The sequence below is a fragment of the Electrona antarctica genome (assembly GCF_951216825.1).
Source record: "Electrona antarctica genome assembly, contig: scaffold_25, whole genome shotgun sequence".
In the NCBI taxonomy this organism is placed as follows: Eukaryota; Metazoa; Chordata; class Actinopteri; order Myctophiformes; family Myctophidae; genus Electrona; species Electrona antarctica.
In genome coordinates this window covers 597,950-621,525 of record NW_027637034.1, presented here as the reverse complement: position 1 = coordinate 621,525, position 23,576 = coordinate 597,950, and the positions used below count along the sequence as shown (strand labels likewise).

Genomic DNA, 23,576 nt, shown 5'->3' with positions numbered 1-23,576 from the left:
CTACAGTATCTAGAGAGATGGCCTCCAAAAGACATTCAACATCGTCAGAGGAACAGCCAGAGATGGACCAGAGACATGGACTGTTTGATGCAAGGATAAAACCTGTAGTCAAATTGTACAACACAGGTATGTAGTGTTTTATTTACTGTGGTTTAAACCTGTAGTAAAGTTGAATACAATTTACAATTTAGGCATTTAGCAGACACTCTTAATCCAGAGTACAGTAAGCAAGAACAAAACATGGTAATACATCAAATACATGAATACAAATCAAGAATCATACGTAAGCTAAGAACCTAACATTGGAATATGTATATAATGAAACTGTGTATACACTATGTGCAATGTCTACATAAAATGCTATCTAAGTTACGTAAATTGAGCCTTTGCATAGGCCTGTAAGGTCGTCGAGGCTAGGGCAAGTGCTACGGACGATGGAGTCTGAAGTGGTGGCTACCGCGGAAGATTGGGAGTGAGTCAGGAGTTCTGATTGCAATGGGAAGTGCATTCCATAGGTTGTTTGTTTTTTATTTTTAGATATTTGTTGGGGCTTTTCTGCCTCTATTGATAGATTTACTGTAGGTAGACAGAAAACGGGGAGAGAGATGGGCAGAAAAGACACACAGTAATGTTTGTCAAGATCGGGACTCGAACCCGCGACATATTGTCATGCTGGATTACCAGCCAAGGTGCCTGGACCGCTAAGCCAGCTCAGGCCCATTCCATAGTTTTGGAGCCATAAGGGAGAACAGTTTGGGTTGTGTGGAGCGTTGTCTTGGCGTCTTTAGTGAATGTACTTCCAGCTTCCCTGCGTTGACTGATCTGACCACGCGGCAGGGTTTGTATGATCCGATATCAAGTATACAAGAACGCAAGCCCCCAAAAACTCACTCCGGCTGTGGTAGGCTACTTAAAGGAACACAATCAGGTGTGAAATCATGAGTCATAATTTGCAAGCAGTGGTTTTTGAAACATCAAAGTCAATAAGTCATGAAAGGTAACACGCATCACAAAATTCCAGCCGCTAGGCCGCAAACATGTCAATAACGCAAAGGCTATACTAGTGCAGCGCCATACCATTCTAAACGATGTGTTTAAGTACTAAATATGTACAAATATGCTACAATTGATAATATGCTGTCTCGTTCTTACAACTTTGTTGCATTACCTCAAACGACAGTCATGACCGAACTGAAGTTCTGACGACAGTGTCTCTATGGGGAGAAATATGTCTCAAAAGTATTCACAAATATTCCATGATTTACAAATGTGTTTCCAAGATTTACAAATGTGTTTCCAAGATTTACAAATGTTTTTCTATGATTTGCAAATGTTTCTCCATGATTTACAAATGTATTTTGTATTTTTACAAAAAAAGAATAGATTTGTGTGTGCGTTTATCCTAAAATACCATTTGTAAATCCTCAATTGTGCGTGTGAATTGTAAATCTGCATTTGGCATTCCTTTTTCCTGTTGAATCATTTTGAGACAAACGTCACGCTTTTTTATGATAATTTTCACAAATGTATTGTAAATATTCCACAATTTACTAATGTGTTTCCAAGATTCACAAATGTGTTTCCATGATTCACAAATGTGTTTCCATGATTTACAAATGTATTTTGTATTTTTACAAAGAAAACATTAGATTTGTGTGTGCATTTATCCTAAAAAAACATTTGTAAATCCTCAATTATGCGTGTGAATTGTAAATCTGCATTTGGCATTCCTTTTTCCTGTTGAATCATTTTGAGACAAACGTCACGCTTTTTTATGATAACTTTTACAAATGTATTGTCCTATCCACAAAAAAAAAGTTGGCATTTAAATACATGTGCTATGATTTTTACAAATATATGACAATGTAAAAAAATATATATATATACTTGCAGGCGCATTTATCAAAAAATATCATTTGTAAATCATCAACTCTGTGTGTCAATTGTTGCCACTGCATTTGTGGATTTTCTCAATGCATTTGTGACACCAGCCACTTGTGGATTTTCTCAATGCATTTGTGACACCAGCCACTTGTGGATTTTCTCAATGCATTTGTGACACCAGCCACTTGTGGATTTTCTCAATGCATTTGTGACACCAGCCACTTGTGGATTTTCTCAATGCATTTGTGAAACCAGCATGCGGTAAAAATGTCTCAAAAAGGTGATTGGCTGCCTTGTTGCTAGGCTGCCTCTAAGCCAATGGGAGACTTACCATAAATCCTATAGTCTGAAGATCATAAAAACACACAGCAACATGAGCTACAAGGCGAGGGAGGGCGAGGTGAATTTGCCGGTCGGCCCATGGGTCGGCCAGTCAGCCCATGGGTCGGCCGGTCAGCCCATGGGTCGGCCGGTCAGCCCATGGGTCGGCCGGTCGGCCGCATGGGTTGGCCGGTGGCTCATGGGTCGGCCGGTGGCTCATGGGTCAGCCGGTCGGCCCATGGGTCGGCCGCATGGGTCGACCGGTGTAATAGTGTAATAGTGTAATAGGCTAATACGTGTAATAGTGTAATAAGAGTCATAGTGTAAAACCGTAATACGTTTAATAGTGTAATAGCGTAATAAGTCTAATAATGTAATAGTGTAATAGCGTAATAAGTCTAATAGTGTAATAGGCTAATACATGTCATAGGATAATAATGCAATAGTGTAATAGCGTAATAAGTCTAATAGTGTAAGCCTATTACACTTATTACATTATTACACTAATTATCCTATTACACTATTACACATTTTACCCTATCACACTATTCCACTTATTCCACTATTACATTATTACACTATTACATATTATCCTATTACCCTATTACACTTATTAGCCTATTACACTATTACACTTATTTCACTATTACACGTATGATCCTATTACACATATTCCACTATTACACATATTACCCTATTACACTTATTAGCCTATTACACTATTGACTTATTACCCTATTACACTATTACACTTATTACACTATCACACCTATTAGCCTTTTACACTATTGCACATATTACACTATTACACTTATTACACTATTACACTATTACACATATTATCCTATTACACTATTACACTTATTCCACTATTCCACGTATTAGCATATTACATTATTACACTTATTACACTATTACACATATTATCCTATTACACTATTACACTGATTAGCCTATTACACTATTACACATATTATCCTATTACACTATTACACTTATTAGCCTATTACACTATTACACTTATTACACTATTACACGTATTAGCCTATTACACTTATTAGCCTATTACACTATTATACTATTACACTATTATACTATTACACACATTATCCTATTACACTATTACACATGTTATCCTATTACACTATTACACTTAAAGGTATATTCAGTGATTTCACTTAAAGGTATATTCAGTGATTTAAATATCACTTTTTTTTCCTTTTTTTTTGGGATAATCCTCCCTACTATAGAGTGTGCTGACCATATAAGGAGTTCCTCCCTGTCCCCAGTGAGCCCCTGGGGTCTAAAAACCCTAGTTTCAGTTTTGGTGGCGGGTGGCAAAGCCTTCATCCAATCAGGATGAGAGGGGCCTTCCTCCAATCATGATCGAGTGGGGGCTGGCCTTGGTGCACATGTTGTTGGCCTGTTGCACTTCCCCCAACTGTAGTGCGTGTGCATGTGCACATTTTGTTACCGGGGCGGACTGGGTGGTTTTCCAAATCACCTAAATCACTGAATGCTCCTTTAATTCAAATATCACTTATTTTTTTGTTCTGTTGTGATAATCCGCCCTACTATAGAGTGTGCTGACCATATAAGGAGTTCCTCTCTGTCCCCAGTTAACCCCTGGGGTCAAAAAACCGTAGGTTTCGTTTTTGGCTAGGTGGCCCAGCCTTCATCCAATCAGGATAGAGAGGGGCCTTCCGCCGATCGAGCGGGGGCGGGCCTTGGTGTGCGTGCTGTTGGCCTGTCGCGTGTCACCCCATCTTGTTACCGGGGCGGACCGGGGAGTTTTCCAAATCACTGAATGCTCCTTTAATAGACGACCCATGAGCCACCGGCCGACCCATGGGCCGACCGGCTGACCCATGAGCCACCGGCCGACCCATGGGCTGACCGGCCGACCCATGGGCCGACCGGCCGACCCATGGGCTGACCGGCCGACCCATAAGCCACCGGCCAACCCATGCGGCAGAACGGCCGACCCATGGGCTGACCGCCCGACCCATGGGCTGACCGGCCGACCCATGGGCTGACCGGCCGACCCATGAGCCACCGGCCGACCCATGGGCTGACCGGCCGACCCATGGGCCGACCGGCAAATTCACCTCGCCCTCCCTCGGCTTGTAGCTCATGTTGCTGTGTGTTTTTATGATCTTCAGACTATAGGATTTATGGTAAGTCTCCCATTGGCTTAGAGGCAGCCTAGCAACAAGGCAGCCAATCACCTTTTTGAGAAATCTTTACCGCATGCTGGTTTCACAAATGCTTTGAGAAAATCCACAAGTGGCTGGTGTCACAAATGCATTGAGAAAATCCACAAGTGGCTGGTGTCACAAATGCATTGAGAAAATCCACAAGTGGCTGGTGTCACAAATGCATTGAGAAAATCCACAAATGCAGTGGCAACAATTGACACACAGAGTTGATGATTTACAAATGATATTTTTTGATAAATGCGCCTGCAAGTATATATATATATATTTTTTACAAATTGTCATATATTTGTAAAAATCATAGCACATGTATTTAAATGCCAACTTACAAGTTACAAGTTGTTTTGTGGATAGGACAATACATTTGTAAAAATTATCATAAAAAAGCGTGACGTTTGTCTCAAAATGATTCAACAGGAAAAAGGAATGCCAAATGCAGATTTACAATTCACACGCACAATTGAGGATTTACAAATGGTATTTTAGGATAAACGCACACACAAATCTATTCTTTTTTTGTAAAAATACAAAATACATTTGTAAATCATGGAGAAACATTTGCAAATCATAGAAAAACATTTGCAAATCTTGGAAACACATTTGTAAATCTTGGAAACACATTTGTAAATCATGGAATATTTGTGAATACTTTTGAGACATATTTCTCCCCATATCGCTCTGCCGAAAGAAAGTCCACAGCGTGTCTCATCACAACGCACTGTGAGCTTGCTTTTAGGTCAGGTACTTTCAGCGAGCAACTCCGCCATAAGGCAAAATATAAATGCCTGATGTGTAAAGTAGGGATGTCGGTAACGGATAATTTCCCATCCGGTTAGCCGACAGGATTAACCGGGTCATTAACGGATAATTGGTTGATTTTTTTTTTTACCCTACCCCAAATGTAATATGCATGTATAGGCTACATAATTAAAGTTGGTAGACGAAATGGTATACATTTATTTATGCTCCTTTTAAAAAGACAAACAAAAAAGCAACATTTAACAATATAAATAAATTGTTGTAGGCTTAATCATCAATAAACAACGCATCGCATCTGCATGCATGCATCTGCGCGTCTACAGTACAGAGGTCCGCCAAGTAGGTCTCTGCATTGATACGGTCGACATGTTGTGTTAATCTCGTCTCGCTGTCACTCGCTTAAGTTTTGACTACCGCAAAGCTACCGTTGTAGCCAACTAGCCATTTGAAGTACAACAGAGAACTTTGGGACAACGACATTGCGGGGGCAGAAAACAGCGCCCGAGCGCTGCTGTTCATGCAGCCTGGAGTGTGACAAGCTGGCCGGCGCAAATAACAGCAATTTTAGGCATGTGTGCAACATGACAACTGTTTTAAAGTATTGTACAGTGACAACTACAGTCTCTGTAATGTTTATGTTGTACTATTACTAAAAACGATCTAAAATAAAAGGGATTTAAGATCAGAACACGCATTTATTATTATGCAAATTAACCGTAAAGCTGATAAGCATACCCGGATATTTCTTAACGGTCGGCTAACCGGCTAGCCGGTTAACCCCCGACATCCCTAGTGTAAAGCCAAGTGTATCCTTTGCACTGAAAATAGCCGCTCTACAAGCTAATCTGGTTGTCCTTATTTTTGAATAATTTGCAGGGCCTTTGCTCCTAGACCATAAGGGTCGTAACACATTGTATTTTTTTGTAGACTTTCTGCACGTCCCTGTGTGTAAACGGGAGGTTCCACCTGAAGAGGAGAGGAGCTCCAGTCTGGTCCAGGAGGAACCACAAGCTCCAGAAATTAAAGAGGAACAAGTAGAGCTACTTCACACACCAGAAGAGGCTGGTGGACAAGGGTTAACATTACTAGCAGTGAAAAGTGAAGATGATGATGAAAACAGAGACACAGAGCCTGTAGCCGGCACCTCAACTGTACACATGAAAGCACAAGCTGATGTAGAGGACTGTGGATTATCACAACCAACTAGTGGCAACCAGCTCCTCTCTTCACACTGTTCTGAATCTGACACAGATGAAAGTGATGATTGGGAGGAGACTAGGGGAGATCAGTCAGCTTTAAACACACTGATATCACAAAACACACATGTGGGAGGACAGCACAAGCTGTCCCAGGACCTGAACTCATCGAAACAAACTCACTCCAAGAGTAGTCACACAGGGAAGAAAAGTTTTAATTGTACAGAGTGTGGCAAAATGTTTAATCTAAAGCGGAATCTAAAAACACACATGATGACTCATACAGGCGAAAAGCCATTTTCTTGTACAGTATGTGGTAAAGGCTGTGTTAACAGAAGTCGTCTAAAAACACACATGATGACTCATACAGGCGAAAGGCCATTCTCTTGTACAGTTTGCGGTACAGGCTTTACTCAGACGGGTCATCTAAAAAGACACATGATGACTCATACAGGCGAAAAGCCATTTTATTGTACAGTATGTGGTAAAGGCTGTGTTAACACAAGTAATCTAAAAAGACACATGAAGACTCATACAGAAAAAAAGCCTTTAGTTTAAGTCATAATGATCAGTCAGTCAAATCCAGGATGACAATGATGCAAAAGCAGAGAAATTATATTGACAAAATCAACATGACTGAATAAAATACGCATTAATAGTTTATTGAGCTGGAGTTTAATTTTTATCTTGTGTATGGATCTTATTTTCTATTCAACATGATGGAATTTTATTTTTATTTTAGGTTGCATTATTCCCTCCAGCTCATAGGTTACTGGTAGTACAATATGAGCATCAGTGTGTGTCCATATTTGTCAGTATTTAACAAGTCTTATGCATTAACATTCATGCAATAATTATGTTCATTGATATGCATTCTAAAACGGTTAGTCCCAATACTTGATTCTGATTGGCTGGTTACCGTCACGTGACCGGTGTAAATTTCACCGATAACCCACACCTTCAATCACTATATCATTCGCACCTGATTCCGCATCTCTGTAGCTGTACTGGGGAAGGGGAGCGCTTGATTACCTTACAAACCCATGCCGTGCGGGCGTCTAAGCGCCGCCCGGCTCATATGACTGTGAATGTGTGGCTCCAGGCAGCCCCGTAAAGACATCAAGCGCTATTCTCCCGTCACATAGGCTACTTGCCGAGCAAAACAAGGAAGTGATGTGGCTCGCTCTGGTGGTGCAAAGCGTAGCTACTTTTGTGAATTTAATAGTTGTATTTAGGTTAATATTGCTATATGTTTGTAACCGTTTTAGAAAAGCAATAAGCCACTCGAGGCCCCAGCTTACCGGGTATTTTACAATGGCTGGGGGGTAGAAGACCCTCCGCTCCGCGTCGGGTCTGCCTACGCCCCCAGCCATTGTAAAATACCCGGTAACCTGAGACCTCTCGTGGCTTATTGCTTAAGTAAATGATGGTGCAGTAAAGTGCTCACAAGCTGCTGGGTTTGTGTAGATCAGGGTGTTGCTACATCTTTAGTTAAACAATTCTATTTAACTATCATCATAATGATTTAATATCCGTGAATAAAAAGTATAACTTAGCCTTTTTCAGCCTTATTTCACATTACCAAACCAGACATTCAAGGTAAACAAGAAAAAAAGGAAAAAACAAACGGCACCCATTTATTATATATAGGTAAACAATAAGTAGATCTGCTATTTTCTCTATTAAATAGTGTATACATTACACATCAGTTTGTTCATAATGGGTGTTTTTGTACGTCTGGATCTTGGGGAGACCAATGTCCTAGCAGTGTTTTATCACACTATATGTTACAGCACAATAACCAACATCCTAGTGGTGTGTGTGTGTGGGGGGAGGGGGGGGGGGGGTTCTTGGTGCCTGCCCCTTTGCCCGCCAAAAGAAAAAACTTTTTTTTTAATGGCCTGCCTAACATGGCCCTTTTCATTTGTACATGGTAATGAGAACGCAGGCCTATTGCTTATTTTACGGTCCAATGACATGGACCAAGTGAAACACCTTTCCCCATTAGAATAAGACATCCAATGCACTACATTTCTGGTGTGAAATGGCACGAGGGATCCCCACAAAAAGACCACCCCAAAAACCGACAGATGTGCCGTTTTGTGGGCTTTGAGCACCTGTCCCCTCAGTGCTCTCTGCACGGCCCTGCAGTGATATATATGTTATGGATCTCACTGTAGGTTCTGGGGTTCAGGGGGCCTAAAGCCCTATTCATAGTCCAGATTTAGGTGAAGAGGTGACCACCTCTTTGATGGAGCCGCTCATATCTCCTACCCTCCAAATCCGCCCATTGTTTCCCTCTGCTTTCTCTCTACTGCCTATCTGCCTCTCTGTTATTTCATTCTGGTCCTTTTCTATTCCTTTCCTATTCTCTTTCTATGTCTCTATTATTTCAGCCCTTTGTTCTGTCGTTCTCCTGCTGCTCAGTTTCGGGAGTTTGTTTGCTTTTACGTCGGGAGCTCAGCTCGCTGCAAAGCTGCACTGGGCAGTGCTGTCGACTCCTGTGTCCTCCTGGCCGTGACGAATGTCTGTGTGTGTGTGGAGATAGAAGAACGGGGAGGCGGGGGAATGGGAGGAGCTACGGGAGGCAGTGTAGGAAAATTAGTTTGCGTTTGCTGGCTATACTGCGAGCCTGCAAACCCCACCTCCCCGTTCCTCTGTCCCCCCACACACACTCGTCATGGCCAAGAGGACAGCACTGCCCGGCTTTTGCTCCGTGATTGTTTTGCGAGCTGAGCTCTCATTTCAACTATTATAAAGTATACTATAGCCAGCACACACCATAACAACTTCTAGACCAATCACATTGTCTCAGTGACCACCGTTTCGGTGGTGAGTAAAAACAGAGAGAAGGGCTGGGAGAGCTGTGTTTTTCTCTTCACCGCCGTTCAGTGACGTCATGTTGTAGTTTTCGGTGAGAGCGGTGGTCACCTCATCACCGACAACTGGACTATGAATAGACCTTTAGGATTCCCCTTAGTCCGACATACAGGGCCGGTTAAGAAAGTCTATGTTAACATTTTACATTATTCCCAAATCTAAACACATTTTTTTTTGTATTTATTTTGTAAATAGCTCACAATACACCATGCACCTATCTTCAAATATCCTATGTATAAAACAGGTTAAATGTAAATGGTAATTTTTATGCTATATGAACCACGTTGTTGACCCCCCCCCCCCCCACACACACACACACACACACGCACGCGCGCACGTGCACACACACACACACACACACACACTAACCCAGCCACAAGGACAAGGTAGAGTGAACAAGGATGAGTAAGCAAACTAAACATCATATAGACGCCTCAACAGACGACGTCACACTGATAAGTAACAGCATGCGCACGCATACCGGCAGCGCAAGAACCCTGCCTCTCATGATCACGGCAGCAGAGCATGTTTGTCCATGGCTGCACGCGCACCTGCAACCGATCAAGTGTAATTTCTGCTTCGTACCGCGATGGTGTCGTGCACGCAGACCTCCACGCTCACAAATGCAGTCACATCCGCGATGCGATGTGAGCTTTTATCAGCTGTTCTCTGTGCGCAATTCTGTTGCGCTTTGAAGTATAAATGCCTCCTAGGGTGCATCTCACTAGCCAACACACAAGATGAGGTTGAATGGACTGAAACCAGCGCTACCCAAAACAACAGGTTTTGAGATCTGTTGGGAATTTATTACATGAAACATTCACCCGTGCGCCCAGTCCCAATGTTTGTAAACAAATAATTGGTCTATAGGGAACACTTCCATACTGACATCACAGTCACATCATTGTATGTTTTAACTGTAGACATGCCTGCTGCTATTAACCCTTATCACCACAAGGTGGCAGGAAAGCCTTAGCTTGCCCTGCTTTAGAGATGATATTATAATATAAGAAGTATGTGGTAAATGTAGTCTTAGTCCTCATTATTACACCTCACCGGGATCCCTCCAGTACATCCAGAACAGTGCTGCTAGGATACTGGTGAGAGTGCGAAAATATGAACACATCACACCCATACTCCATTCCCTTCACGGGCTTCCCGTCTCCTTCAGGATAGAATACAAGGTCTGCCTCCTCACCCATCAGTGCATCCACCCGCTCCCTCCGCTCTGGTACATCAAACGCACTCAAAACCACAAAAACAAAACTCTGCACCATGGGGGAAAGGGCCTTCTGCTCAGCTGCTCCTCGGCTGTGGAATGCCCTCCCCGACCACCTGAGAGCACCACAGTCCGTAGATGCTTTTAAAAAGGGACTAAAGACCTTCCTTTTTAGGAAGGCATTTGCCTAGTTGGACTTCTAAGATGCCCTGTGTGCTTCTTTTAACCGTCTAGCTGTTTAGGTGTTCACAGAATGTTTTAATTGTTTTTATTCTTATTTTTATTTTTTGTATCACTTTGAGATTTGTTTCAAATGTAAAGTGCGTTATAAATAAAATGTATTAATATTATTATTTATTAGGTTTAGTCCATTACTCATGTTCAAATTAAAGGCCTCTTGTTCACTGATATTCTTGGCCTTGTGTTTTGCAACGGCCCATCAAATACCACTATATATCTGTATTTTCTACGGGGCTCAAGTCAGAAGACTGACGACCACTGTCAGAATAATGGAAAATAGACGATCTACAAGCCCACAGCGCCTCTGAGATGTACTGGAGTAGAAGTTAAGGTATTCAACATCAGAAATACTAAGTAAAATACATGAAAAGGTGTTTAAGTATAGGCTTACAGTGCTGTACAGTACTGTGGTTTACAAAGCAGAGCATCATGCTGCATGAGCTCTTTAGTTTGTATTTATTTGATAGACTGACTGATCAGCTGATTAATGTTTCACTTCTTTATTATTTTTATACATAACAATAACAGGAGGTGCACACAAATCCACACATTCTACAAGTGCTCAATAACAGACACATACTAAAAACCAGTAAGACGCCCTGAGGGTGAGAAGTGACGAGGTCGCGTGCACGCATCCGCCTGGGTGACGGAAGACGGCAGACTGCTGGGTGAGCGCTGGCGCTTTGGCATGGGGGGTCAGATCAACATATGCAATTAATTATGTAGTTAATTGAAAGAAAGGAAAAATATGGTGGTCACAGAGGTGACAAGGATGGAGGAAGACAGGTTCTTCGCCAAGTCTATTGGCCAATGCCAGCAAGGCCAGTGGACAAAGTGGGAGGGCTTCATACCAAGGTCAGTGAAATGGAGTGACCTGTGGAAGACGCCTCAGGCAAGACTACGTTTTCTTATCAGAGCCACGTATGACACCCTTCCTAGTCCAACAAACCTGGCACGATGGTATGGCTCTGAGGACAACTGTGGTCTCTGTGAAACAGGCAAGGGAAATCTCCGCCACATCCTGTGTGGCTGCCAGATGGCCTTGGCCCAGGGTCGTTACAGGTGGCGTCATGACCAGGTACTAAGGAAGCTGGTGGAACACACAGAGCATGAGAGTCCTGGCCAACGAGAAGTCAACATCCCAACAGAGGCAGCTGGTTCAGTTTGTAATCAACCGAGAAGCGAGTCCTGTTAGTCGAGTTTACGGTCCCTTGGGAGCAGAACATCCAGGAAGCGTACGAGAGGAAAAAGGCTCGGTATGCAGAGTTAGTGGCAGAATGCCAAGAGAAAGGCTGGAGAGCAACAACTTATGCAGTGGGAGTTGGCTGCCGTGGCTATGCTGGCCTCTCAACAAACCGCTTCTTGAGGGACATCGGCTTCATGGCAGCAAAGGCTGCCATGCAGCCTTTGCTGCAGAGTCTGGGGGTCACTACCTGGTGAGCAAGGGGCAAGGCCAGGATGGCTCTCAGCTACAGCTGGCGCTTAGGCACCAGCATCTGCATACCAACATCTGCCTGTCATGTAATTTTACTGGTCATAAATGGAGCGTGTCTTGAGTGTACAGGGTTTGATGAGGTCAGATCAACATATGGAATGTCAGAACAGGAAGGATGTGTGGGGAGGATCAACATATGGAATGTCAGAACAGGTCAGCTCCATATATGGATATCTAAGGGTTTGAGGTCAGATGTAGAGTTGCTGGCTGGCTCCATATATGCAGATCTAGGTGATGATCCAGACTTATCCATGTATGGTTATCCATGGTTAGATGAGGTCAGTGATGATGAGGTGGCGTGACGTACGTGTCACAAGGCGTGATGTCACAAGGCATGACCATATATGTTTAGTTTAGTTTATTTGAACATCTTCACAGAATCAAGTACACATTTTACATCAGCAAAGAAAAAACAAACAGCCCTGTGAAGGTGATCAAAAGGCTTGGGCTGAAGCTAAAAGCTTATAAGTGCCCTGCATCCTTCTCACAGCACAACCTTTGAGATACTCAGCATAGTTATCAGTTTAACAGTACATTAATCAGAGACAAAAAAACAACAACCCTACACCCAACCCACGCCTGTGTCACCGTAGACTAGAGATCCACCAGGATCCATAGTGATTATGACTGCTTTAATTAGACATTATTATTATTATTATAACAATAACCATATGGTAATTATATAACAATAATCCACATGTCGGCCACTTTAACTTAGATTCCCTGATTTCATCAGTGGTGGAAAAAGGACGTATACTCAAGAATTAAAATTTACAAATTACAAAGTACTTTTTCATTTTAATATCAATGCATTGCTGGATTCATATGTAATTGTCCAAATTATATAGGCCTATAATGTGAAAATAGCTGATCTACAAGCTCAAAGTGTGTCACACCACAACTCGCTGTGAGGTTGTAGATCGTCTATTTTCCACTATTCCACAGTGGTCATCACAGTCTACTGACTTGAACCCCATAGAAAATCCATAGTGGGATTTGAAGACAGTTGCAAAACGCAAACCTTACATATTAGATCTATCATTATCATTTAGTCACAGCAACAAACCTCCACCACCAGGGGGCGAAAGACATTAAGCCAACAGTATGTGGATTGTTCATTGCTCATGCGTGAAACACGTTGACCCGGAAGCAGGGTTGTGCGTCTAGCAGCGTTTAGCACTGCAGCATGGTAGCAGCATGGTGGTTGTTAGCCTTTAGCTCTGTGGTTGTTTTTCATCGTGGTGTGAAATAAAGGGAGTGCTACTAAAAACAACGTCTCATAATGGACGTCAAAACGTGTCAAATGGAGTCTGTACGGGTGAAGATAAATGAACACATGACGTCGGTGGGAGAGGACATATTGTGTGTTTTGGACAAACAGCAGCAGAGTGGTGGTGCTGATGTTTGTTGTGTGAAGCTTGATGTCAGAGTGTTTGTGTTGGAGCGCCTCAGTTTGGCTGCTCAGGTCATGGTCAACCTCTTCCAGAGAGAGATGGAGACACTAGAAACTCTGCTGGAGAAACAAAACAAAGTGCTGGACATTGATGTTGATATGGACATCGATCTACACACTGCAGGTATGTGTGTTACACACACACACACACACACACACACACACCACCACCACCACCAAACTACATACTGCAGGTTAGTAAACTCTGAACAACACCAGCTTAGCTACAGGTAGCATTAAGCTAGCTGAACTGAACTACATTTCCCAGTAGCTTATTGTCCTCACCAATTGTGTGTGTGTGTGCGTGCGTGCGTGCGTGCGTGCGTGCGTGCGCGCGCGCGCCTGATGGGCCTAATATTGCATATCATTTTGTTATTAAACCCCTCTGGCATCTCACCTTTGTTTTCTTTTTTTTTTTTAAATAAATGTGGTCATAAGTGGTGTGGCCGACTTGGTACTGTAGCTTAGGAGATATTGCTAATGTTATTTTAAAGGCTTAAAACGGCTTAAAAATGCATCTATCAGGAAAAGAGACATTGAGAGAGCCTTACAACAGAAAGCCAACTATTAGGGGACTAACTATATTAGGGCATTTGAACATTGATGCCTGTCAGTCACATTGTCACAATGTGGGACAGGGTCTCATTTCGTAAATGATCTGGTCTCCGTTCTGTGTTCACCGTTTCCATGTGAATCCTGAGATCTACATGATTCTCACTGTTCTATCATATCAGCTAGGTTTACTTTTTTATCATTGCTGCCGGGCAGAGAAACCTTGTATCTCCATAATTCAGAAGGAGCGAGTGCATTCTCCGGCACCGGCGATCAGACGCACCTGCCCGGGAAGGTGGGGGGATTAGTGGAGTTCCGTGGCAGTGTTGGTTCGTTTCGCGGCCGACGCAGCAACTGCCGACAACAGTCGCGGCTCCCGATATGCGTTGCCAGTTAAAAATCACCTGTGTCTTCCCTGTGAGGTTAGGGTTAGGGTTTGGGTTGTGAGCGTCGCTGGTTAAAACTCACCCGTGGCTCCCGAAACAGCCGTGTCTTCCCTGTGAGGTTTGGGTCTGGGGTGTGTCAGAATGCTGCCGCTGGTGCCAGAAAATGCACTCGCTCTCTCTCACATAATTTAACCTTTAACCTGTTTTTTTGTAAATTAATGTCCTAATCATCATTCTACAGTGTCACCCAAAAGTAACCAAAATAGCCGATCTACAAGCTTTTCATTTTTATTTTTCATTTCATTTTCTGAAAAGTAACAGTTTTGGACATAAGAGGTTTCCACCTCACAGCAACAATATTATACCTACTTGTGTTATTTATTTCAGGATCAATAATATGTTAATAAACTGATTGGCTGTTTCAAATATGCAATGAAAAAATACTGTTCTGATGTTCTTTCATTTTGTTCTTTCATTTTTTAAAAACAAACCAAAAAACATTCTGATTCATAATTTAAATTAATTTAGTCATGTTCAGTTTTATACAGGAGCTGTTTATAAAGTTTAATATCATAAATATATTAGTCCTTATTCATGACACATGATCAGCGGCAGCCTTTTTATGAAAGTTATTAATATCACATCAAATTCCTTATTCAATTATGTATTGTATTCCTTTATTCCAGACCAGTGTGTGGAGTCCAGTCTGCAGGTGAAGATCAGTTCTCCAGCCACGACTGTTTCTATTAAACAGGAACCTGAAGACCACCTTAAACAGGAACCTGAATACCACCTTAAACAGGAACCTGAAGACAAACAGGAACCTGAAGACCACCTGGCTCTCAGTAAGTTTAAATTACTCTGTCTTTATTTGTTTTATTGGTGAAAGTGGGTAGTACTGAGAGTGTAAAGATGAACCGATATGACCCTGTTATCGATTTTAGCATTAACAATGTGACTACATTGATGGTAGCCTATTATAAATGGGACGACGGTTCGGCAGTAAAAGTATGAATGGGTTCACTGAAGCTTTGCAGTTAATTCTACTTCAGTATTAACTAACCTGCTGAAGAAGACTCACTGACCTAACATTCAGCTTGTCTCACATCTTCTATGAGAACACCTTCACCTTCACCTATCCCGTAACCCCGGAGGGTCGTTGGGGCACCACAGACGATCTGTTGACCAGCTCTCTCCATCCCTCTCTGTCCTCGGCAGCTCTCATTGCCTCGCTGAGTTTCAAGTGTGTCCATTCTCCGATGTTATCTTCCCATCTTTTCTTTTGTCTCCCTCTTCTCCTGCCACCTCGTACAGTGCCTTGCAGGATGGTCTTTGCAAGGCCTGAGGATCTGGTGATGTGTCCATACCACCTCAGTTTATGCTTGATGACAGTGGTCAGAAGGTCATCATGTGGGCCGATGGCTTGGCTGATCTTTTGCCGTACTTCCTCGTTTGTGACATGTTGGGTGTAGGAGATACCCATGAGTCTTCTGTAGCATCTCATCTCCATGCTCTGTATCCTCCTCTGTAGCTCAGCTGTAAGGGTCCAAGTTTCACAAGCATAAAGAAGGATTGACATGACAAGTGATCGCAGTAGTCTCACCTTTGATGCCAGACTGATGTTTTTGTCTTTCCATATGGGCTTGAGTTTTGCCAGGGCAGCAGTTGTTTGCGCAATTCTGGCAAGGACTTCCCGTTTGGATCCTTCATCGGACACGATTGCTCCAAGATATTTGAAACTGGAGACCGTGTCCAGTGACTGTCCGTTTACTTGGATGTCTGAGCGTATGCCGCTGACGTTGTTGGTCATCATTTTTGTTTTTTCTGCATGGATTTCCATTCCATAGGCTCGGGAAGTGATGTCCAGCCTTTCCACTAGGCTGGCAAGTTCGTTTTCTTCTCCGGCAAGCCCATCAATGTCATCCGCAAAGCGGAGGTTGGTGATTGGTCTGCCTCCAATACTGACAGTTCCTTCATGGTCTGCCAGGGCATCCGTCATGATACGCTCCAGAAAAATGTTAAAGATAATGGGTGAGAGAAGGCATCCTTGGCGCACTCCAATTGTTGTCCTGAACCAGTCTCCGATAGCTCCGTTGTAGATAACTGCGCTGGTAGCTTTGTTGTACAGATGTTGAATGACATTGACAAGGTTAGGACTGATGTTATACTTCCTCATGGTCGCCCACAGCGCAGCATGCCATACCCGGTCAAAGGCTTTCTTGAAGTCTATGAACACGTGGTAAAGGTGTTGTTGATGCTGCAGATATCTCTCGCAGATAATCCTCAGGTTGAATATCTGTTCTGTGGTGTTCTGTAGTGTTCTATGAGAACACTACAATGTAAACAAACGGCCATACAGCACAAAGCGCAGTCAGCGCACCATCAAAGTTCAATTTAGGAAAATGTGGCCAAAGAGTAATCTGTTGATACTTTTTCCAGCCACTACTCCGCACTGAGGTACAAGATCCAAACCTTTTATAGAGTCTTTGTATTTTTTCCTAGACTTTCTGCACATTCTTGTGTGTAAAGAGGAGGTCTCACCTGAAGAGGAGAGGAGCTCCAGTCTGGTCCAGGAGGAACCACAACCTCCACAGATTAAGGAACAAGAGGAGCTACTTCAAAGACCAGAAGAAGCTGGTGGGTCAATGACTGTTTTCAAATACGCAATAAAAATACTGCTTAACTAAATACTGCTTAAAGAAATACTTTTACATTTTGAAATACATTTCAAACTATTATGCCATGTTTTACTAGCTCACGATACCACACACGTTGAGCAGCTTGTAGATCTGGTATTTGTGTTAGTTCTTGACTTTTTTCAATATAATTTTCAATTTCACCTGATGTTTACATACTATAGATAGATAGATAGATAGATAGATCTTTATTGCCATTGCTTGCACGAAACAATGCAAGTTGAGCTTCACCACTGGCATACAAATAAACGCACTGTAATACATAATACCCAAAGTGCAACGTAATAGTGCAGTGTAATAATAATAGAGTTCAGCAATGCAAAGTTTAATGCATAGTCCAAGTCCAGTACAATAATACTATAGAGGAGGGTCAGGGATGGGGTAGGCGGGGGGCAGGTTGTTCATTCAGCACCCTGGCAGCCTGTGGGTAGAGGCTGTTGGTCAGTCTGCTGGTTCTGGACCGGATAGATCGGTATCTCCTACCAGAGGGCAGACGTTGGATAAGATGGTGTGCTGGGTGGAACTGGTCCTGTAGGATGTTATTGGCACAGCGTAGGCAGCGGGAGGTGAAGACTGTGGAGATCTCTGGGAGGCTGGTCCCAATGATCCTCCCTGCAGCCTTGACCACTCTGTGGAGGCCCTCCTTCTCTGCCCTGGTGCAGCTGGAAAACCACACCAGTTGGTGAGCACAGTGGTAGAAGTTGATCAACAGGCTCTGCTGTGCATTCCCCACAGCAGAGGTGATGGTGGTCCTCCAGGACAGGTCGTCGGCCACAGTCACGCCCATAAACGTAAAGTTAGAAACCCTCTCCACCTCCTCATTTCCGATGGAGAATGGCTGAGATGTCCGGAGACCTGCAGAAATCAATGTTGTTAGCGTTGTGGACATTGCCTGCCAATATAAATGTGTGTTTGGACACTGATGTGGAGGCTGGGAGGCAGAGATGCTGCTACTCTGTCATATCTATTTCATATCTATTTCAGGATCATTAATCTGTTATCAAGCTGATTGGCTGTTTCAATTATGCAACGAAAAAATACTGCTTTAGTTTCTAGATGTGCTTTCATTTTGTTCTTTCATTTTTAAGTGGTGCAGCCACTCCAATGCACAGCAATGTGTGTCCCTGACTCCCTGGCTGGGTCTGTCTGTCCGTCCAAGCACGGAAATAACATTATAGCGTTTGTTGACTACCAAGTGTCACTGTTGCGCAGCCTAACACACACACACACACCAGGGAGGGCGGCTTGTACAGTACAGTACTACAGCACGAGTACAGTACAGCGCCACTCTGTTCAGACGGGTCTGATTTTATATATATTTGTTTAAGTCAATCATTCTGGTTCATAATATAAATCAATTTAGTCTGGTTCAGTTTTCTACAGGAGTGTTATGCTGTTTATAACACATGAACAACCTTATTATTAAAGTTGTTACTAATGTCACCTTCATTCCAGACCAGTGTGTGGAGTCCAGTCTGCAGGTGAAGATCAGTTCTCCAGCCACAACTTTTTGTCTTTATTTGTTTTATTGGTGAAAGTGGGTCGGTACTGAGAGTGTAAAGATGAACCGATATGAATCGGTTATCGATTTTAGCATTAACAATGTGAATGCGTTGATGCATTAACCCCTGCTTTGATCAAAATGTATTATGAATGGGACGCCGGTTCGGCAGTAAAAGTATTAATGGGTTCACATAAGCTTTCCAGTTAATTCTACTTCAGTGCCAGTAAGACGCCTGAGGGCGAGAAGCGACCTCAGGTCACGTGCACGCATCCACCTGGGTGACAGCAGATTGCTGGGCGAGCACTGGCGCTTTGGCATCTAAAGATCTTAATTTTCGGGCCTGTTAAGAACTCTAGTTTTCGCTGGCTGCCGGGCGTGGCTGCACTAATAACTTTGGGGCAGGCCCATCTAGAGTTTAAATGGACAGGTATCGGTCATAAGGGAGACATCGAAGAGGAAGGATCATGTAGGATCAACATATGGCATGTCAGAACAGGTCAGCTCCATATATAGAGATCTTAGGGTTTGAGGTCAGATGTAGAGTTGCTGGCCAATATTGATGACATCAGGGATCTCCATTTACAGTATGGGCTTAATATTGATGAAATCAGGGATCTCCATCCCTGATGATGTCATGTGATGTAATGTGCTCCATCCCTGATGTCACGTGCTCCATCCCTGATGATGTCATGTGATGTCACACGCTCTCTCACCCCTACCACCATATATAACTGATGGGAAATGTGCGATTCCATAGTTAACACCTTGAGGGCCTTGGCCTATTTAACCCATTAGCCGCCAGAGATCTGTCAAAATAGGTAGTTCTAATGCCAGGGATTAGGGGCAAATTCCAATACTTTTAGAATTTATAGAATATTCTCTGGTGGGGCTATAAGGACGCGGAATATCTCAAAAGAAGAATTATAATGTCTGCTTTCATAGAAAAAATAAACTGAGTTGATAACTATGTTCTGTTATGTAGGTATCAACACTTGAATACATTGTGGTTTCACAAAAAACATGGCCCTGAAAACACTATTCTGAGATAAATTCAGTTGAAGTTTTGTAGTTAGCTAGGCTAGGTTCTATTATGGCTACATACACATGCCATATATCAAATTAAAGATAATTTCGTCTACTTTAATGTAGAAAAGAGAAATCTATTCCATTATGTTCCATTGTGTAAATATTAGCCTCTGAATGCAGCATGGTATTTCAGCGAGTGACAGGTCTGTGACACCGAATTATTTTTGACATCTTATAACTTCACAATGGTAAATGCTAGAGACTCACTTTTTTTTTGTATTCAAGTGGACATCCTAATCTTTCATTTGAGATATGGTATGTTCACGTAGTCCCAGCAGATGATGTTCTGTGGATGCATTCGCAGAAATCAGTTCACATCCATTCTGTTAGGACTTTGTTAACATGCTATATCTTAGCAGACAGGTTAAGGCTCATACATAGTCTGGATTTTCGGTGGTGGGGTGACCACCGAACTACAACATGACGTCACGAGCCGTGGTGAAGAGCAAACCACCTCTGTTTTTACTCACCACCGCTCAACGTTATTTCAGCTCCGGTGGTCAGCTCACCACCGGAGCGGTGGTCACCTCACCACCGAAAATCCAGACTATGAATAGGCCTTTAGAATGTCTACTGTAATCCCAAAAGAAAGTGAGTTTCTACCATGCTCCATTATGTAATTCACAGTTGAATACCGCTTTGTCCAATCAATAACATGGGAATAGTGAATAGAATAGACAGCACTGTGATCTGACAGTGACCCTTTTTTATTTTAGCCACATCACACATCACACTTCAACTACTGTACTATATACATACTTACATTCAAATTGATAATTTATTATTTATTACTGTAGCATACTGTACTGTACCATACTGTGCTGTTCTGTGCAATAATGTACCGTACTGTGCCATACTGTACTGTACCGTACTGTGCCATACTGTACTGTACCATACTGTACTGTGCCATACTGTACTGTACCGTACTGTGCCATACTGTACTGTGCCATAATGCACTGTACTGTGCCATACTGTACTGTGCCATACTGTACTGTGCCATAGTGCACTGTACTGTACTGTACTGTACTGTACTGTACCAGACTGCACTGCTGCGGCCTGTATTTATACAGTACCAACAATACAGCATGGAACCCCCAATGATCCCCATATAAATACAATAAATAAATAAAAGAATATATGGAAATACAATAAATAATATATATGGGCTGTGGCCTGTATTTATACTGTACCAACAATACAGCAAAGAATATATGGAAATACAATAAATAATATAAATAATATATGGGCTGCAGCCTGTATTTATACAGTACCAACAATACAGCATGGAATTGTGGAATCCAACCCCAATGATCCCCAAATAAATACAATAAATAAAATAAAATATGGAAACAGATGACTAAAACAAAATCTGCAGTCAAAACAACACTGGGTCAAAATCAACACTGTGTGTGTGTGTGTGTGTGTGTGTGTGTGTGTGTGTGTGTGTGTGTGTGTGTGTGTGTGTGTGTGTGTGTGTGTGGGGGGGGGGGGGGGACAAAAAACAGTTTAGTCTACATGAAAGTCCTGGTAGTTGGCTTTGGTGTGGTACCACAAGTCACAGAGGCCTCTGCACAAGGGGACCTGACACTGGCTGCACTGGAACCGTGTGGATCTGCGGCGCTTCCCCTGTCTCATGGGTACCCTGCAAGCCTTTTGTGGGTATTTCTTGTTTTTTGTCACTGGTATGTGAAGTAGCTGATGGAGCCGTTTGTTGCCATCCAGCCTGGAAGGTGGGTCATAGTGTGGTGCCCTCGGGCAGTATTGGTACTGGGGCCCGGGCTCATCCTCTTCCTCTTCTCCTTCTTCATCTTCTCCTTCATCTTCCCACTCTCCTTCCCCGTCTCCTTCCTCTTCCCCCGGTCCTTCCCCTTCTCCTTCCCCTTCCCCTTCCTCTTCCTCACTCCTGTTCTCTCTCAGGGTGGTCCACGACGTCACCACATTCAGAATGAACCCATACAGGGCTTTCTTGCTGGCCGGGTTCTTCACCTTGTAAAGGACAAAGGCGTTGAACATCAAAATCTGAAGCAGATACATCACAAATTTATTTGTCCACTTGCAGGTCCTCCTTATAAAAAAATAGTAGGCCAGGTTCTGGTCCAATTTATCTACCCCGTTCATGCAGAGGTTGTATTCCGCTACGCACACTGGCTTTGTTGTTGCCACCCTGTCTCTCTGGCCTGCCTGCTTCTCCAGGACTTCTACTATTCCGTGCTGGTGGAATGTAGTGACCATTTTCACCACCCTCTTGTCACGCCATGCCACCACCATGACATCGTCATCATGGCGCATGACCGTTTCCCCCATCTTCAACATGGCCGGTGTCAAGACTGTGATAGCCTCTGGTTCCCCTCTCCATTTCCTCAAAGTGCCACACTTGTGGATCTGCAGACCCAGGAGCACTTTACAGAGGCGCACCGAGTTATAATAGTTGTCCATCCAGAGCCGGTAACCGAAACCGGTCAACCCTTCCAGCAGGAAGACAACTACCTCCTGAATCAAAGGTACGTCACGAGGCCCAGTAAGAGCTACAACAGGCCCGCCACTGTATGGCTTCATGGCCCAACAATACCCTGTCCTGCTGTCGGCCAAAATGTATGACTTGATGCCAAATTTAATGGGTTTCAGAGGGTTGTAAACTTTAAACCCCAGCCTACCACGCCAGAGAAGCGTCCCCTCATCAATACTGATGTCCTTTTCTGGCATGAACATCTCCTTGAACCTTTCCAGAAGGTAGTCAAGGACAGGGCGGATCTTACACAATTTGTCATTTGGTGCCAGATTGGTATTGTCCGCAAAGTGCAGGTTGCTCCAGATGAGTTGGAACCTGTTCCTGGACATGGTCTTGTTGAAATATGGGGTGGCTGTTGGCTCATCTGTTGCCCAGTAAAGTTCCAGTTCTGGCTTCTGTACCAGACCTGTCAGAAAAAGCAGCCCAAAGAAACGCTTCAGTTCCATGACTTCGACTGGTACCCATGCGTGGTGTCTGGAATGTGGCCGGTCTGTCGGGGTTCTCTGTTCAGCATATAGGTTGGTCTCTATACACATGTGTGTGAGCAGCTCATTGGTTAGCAACAGGTCCAGGAAGTCGGCAGGGTTGTCCGACTGGAGCTCAGCAGCAGCACCACGAGGCCCGGGAGTGGCAGTGAAGGGGAGGATCTTTGGATGCCAGTCCGTCGTCTGGTCAGACCAAACTGTCTCTGACAGGCCTATAAATGATAGAAATACATTATTTTACCATAAAATCGAGTGGTGCAACTATACTTTTGTTAGTTTCTGTGAGGGTCCCCGGGGGGTCCCCGGAGCATCCAGACCCCCAGGAATGCGCCCGAGGTGCCGGCCCGGTTCCGGCGAGCTGCCCCATGTCCGAAACGGTTGAGAAATGACAGAGTTACCCTGTGCGGGTCCCCGGAACATCCAGACCCCAGGGACACACCCGGGGTGGCGGCCCGGTTCCGGCGAGCCACCCTGTGTCCAAAACGGTTGAGAAATGACAGAGTTACCATGTGGGGGTCCCCGGGGGTTCCCTGGGGGGTCCCCGGAACATCCAGACCCCCAAGAACGCGCCCAGGGTGCCGGCCCGGTTCCGGCGAGCCGCCCCATGTCCGAAACGGTTGAGAAATGACAGTTACCGTGTGGGGGTCCCCGGGGGGCCCGTGGGGGTCCCCGGAGCATCCAGACCCCAGGGACAC

The 23,576-nt window shown here is 43.7% G+C and overlaps 2 protein-coding genes across 2 annotated transcripts in view; one reads left to right on the top strand and one right to left on the bottom strand.

The window, feature by feature from the left end:
* LOC306919461 (uncharacterized protein) overlaps nt 1–7,714 on the top strand; it is a 53,927-nt gene extending 46,213 nt beyond the window's left edge. The window contains exon 5 of the mRNA XM_079532237.1: nt 6,108–7,714. Within this exon, the coding sequence (XP_079388363.1) occupies nt 6,108–6,934 (827 nt within the window). The 3' untranslated portion in view covers nt 6,935–7,714. The remainder of the gene's footprint in view (nt 1–6,107) is intronic.
* A 13,679-nt stretch (nt 7,715–21,393) lies between these two features.
* On the bottom strand, nt 21,394–22,842 carry LOC306919374 (piggyBac transposable element-derived protein 4-like; the record flags this gene model as incomplete). Its single annotated transcript, XM_079532164.1, has 1 exon — nt 21,394–22,842. One exon carries the CDS (start codon nt 22,840–22,842, stop codon nt 21,394–21,396), a length of 1,449 nt encoding a protein of 482 aa, XP_079388290.1.
* Between the last annotated feature and the right edge of the window lie 734 nt (nt 22,843–23,576).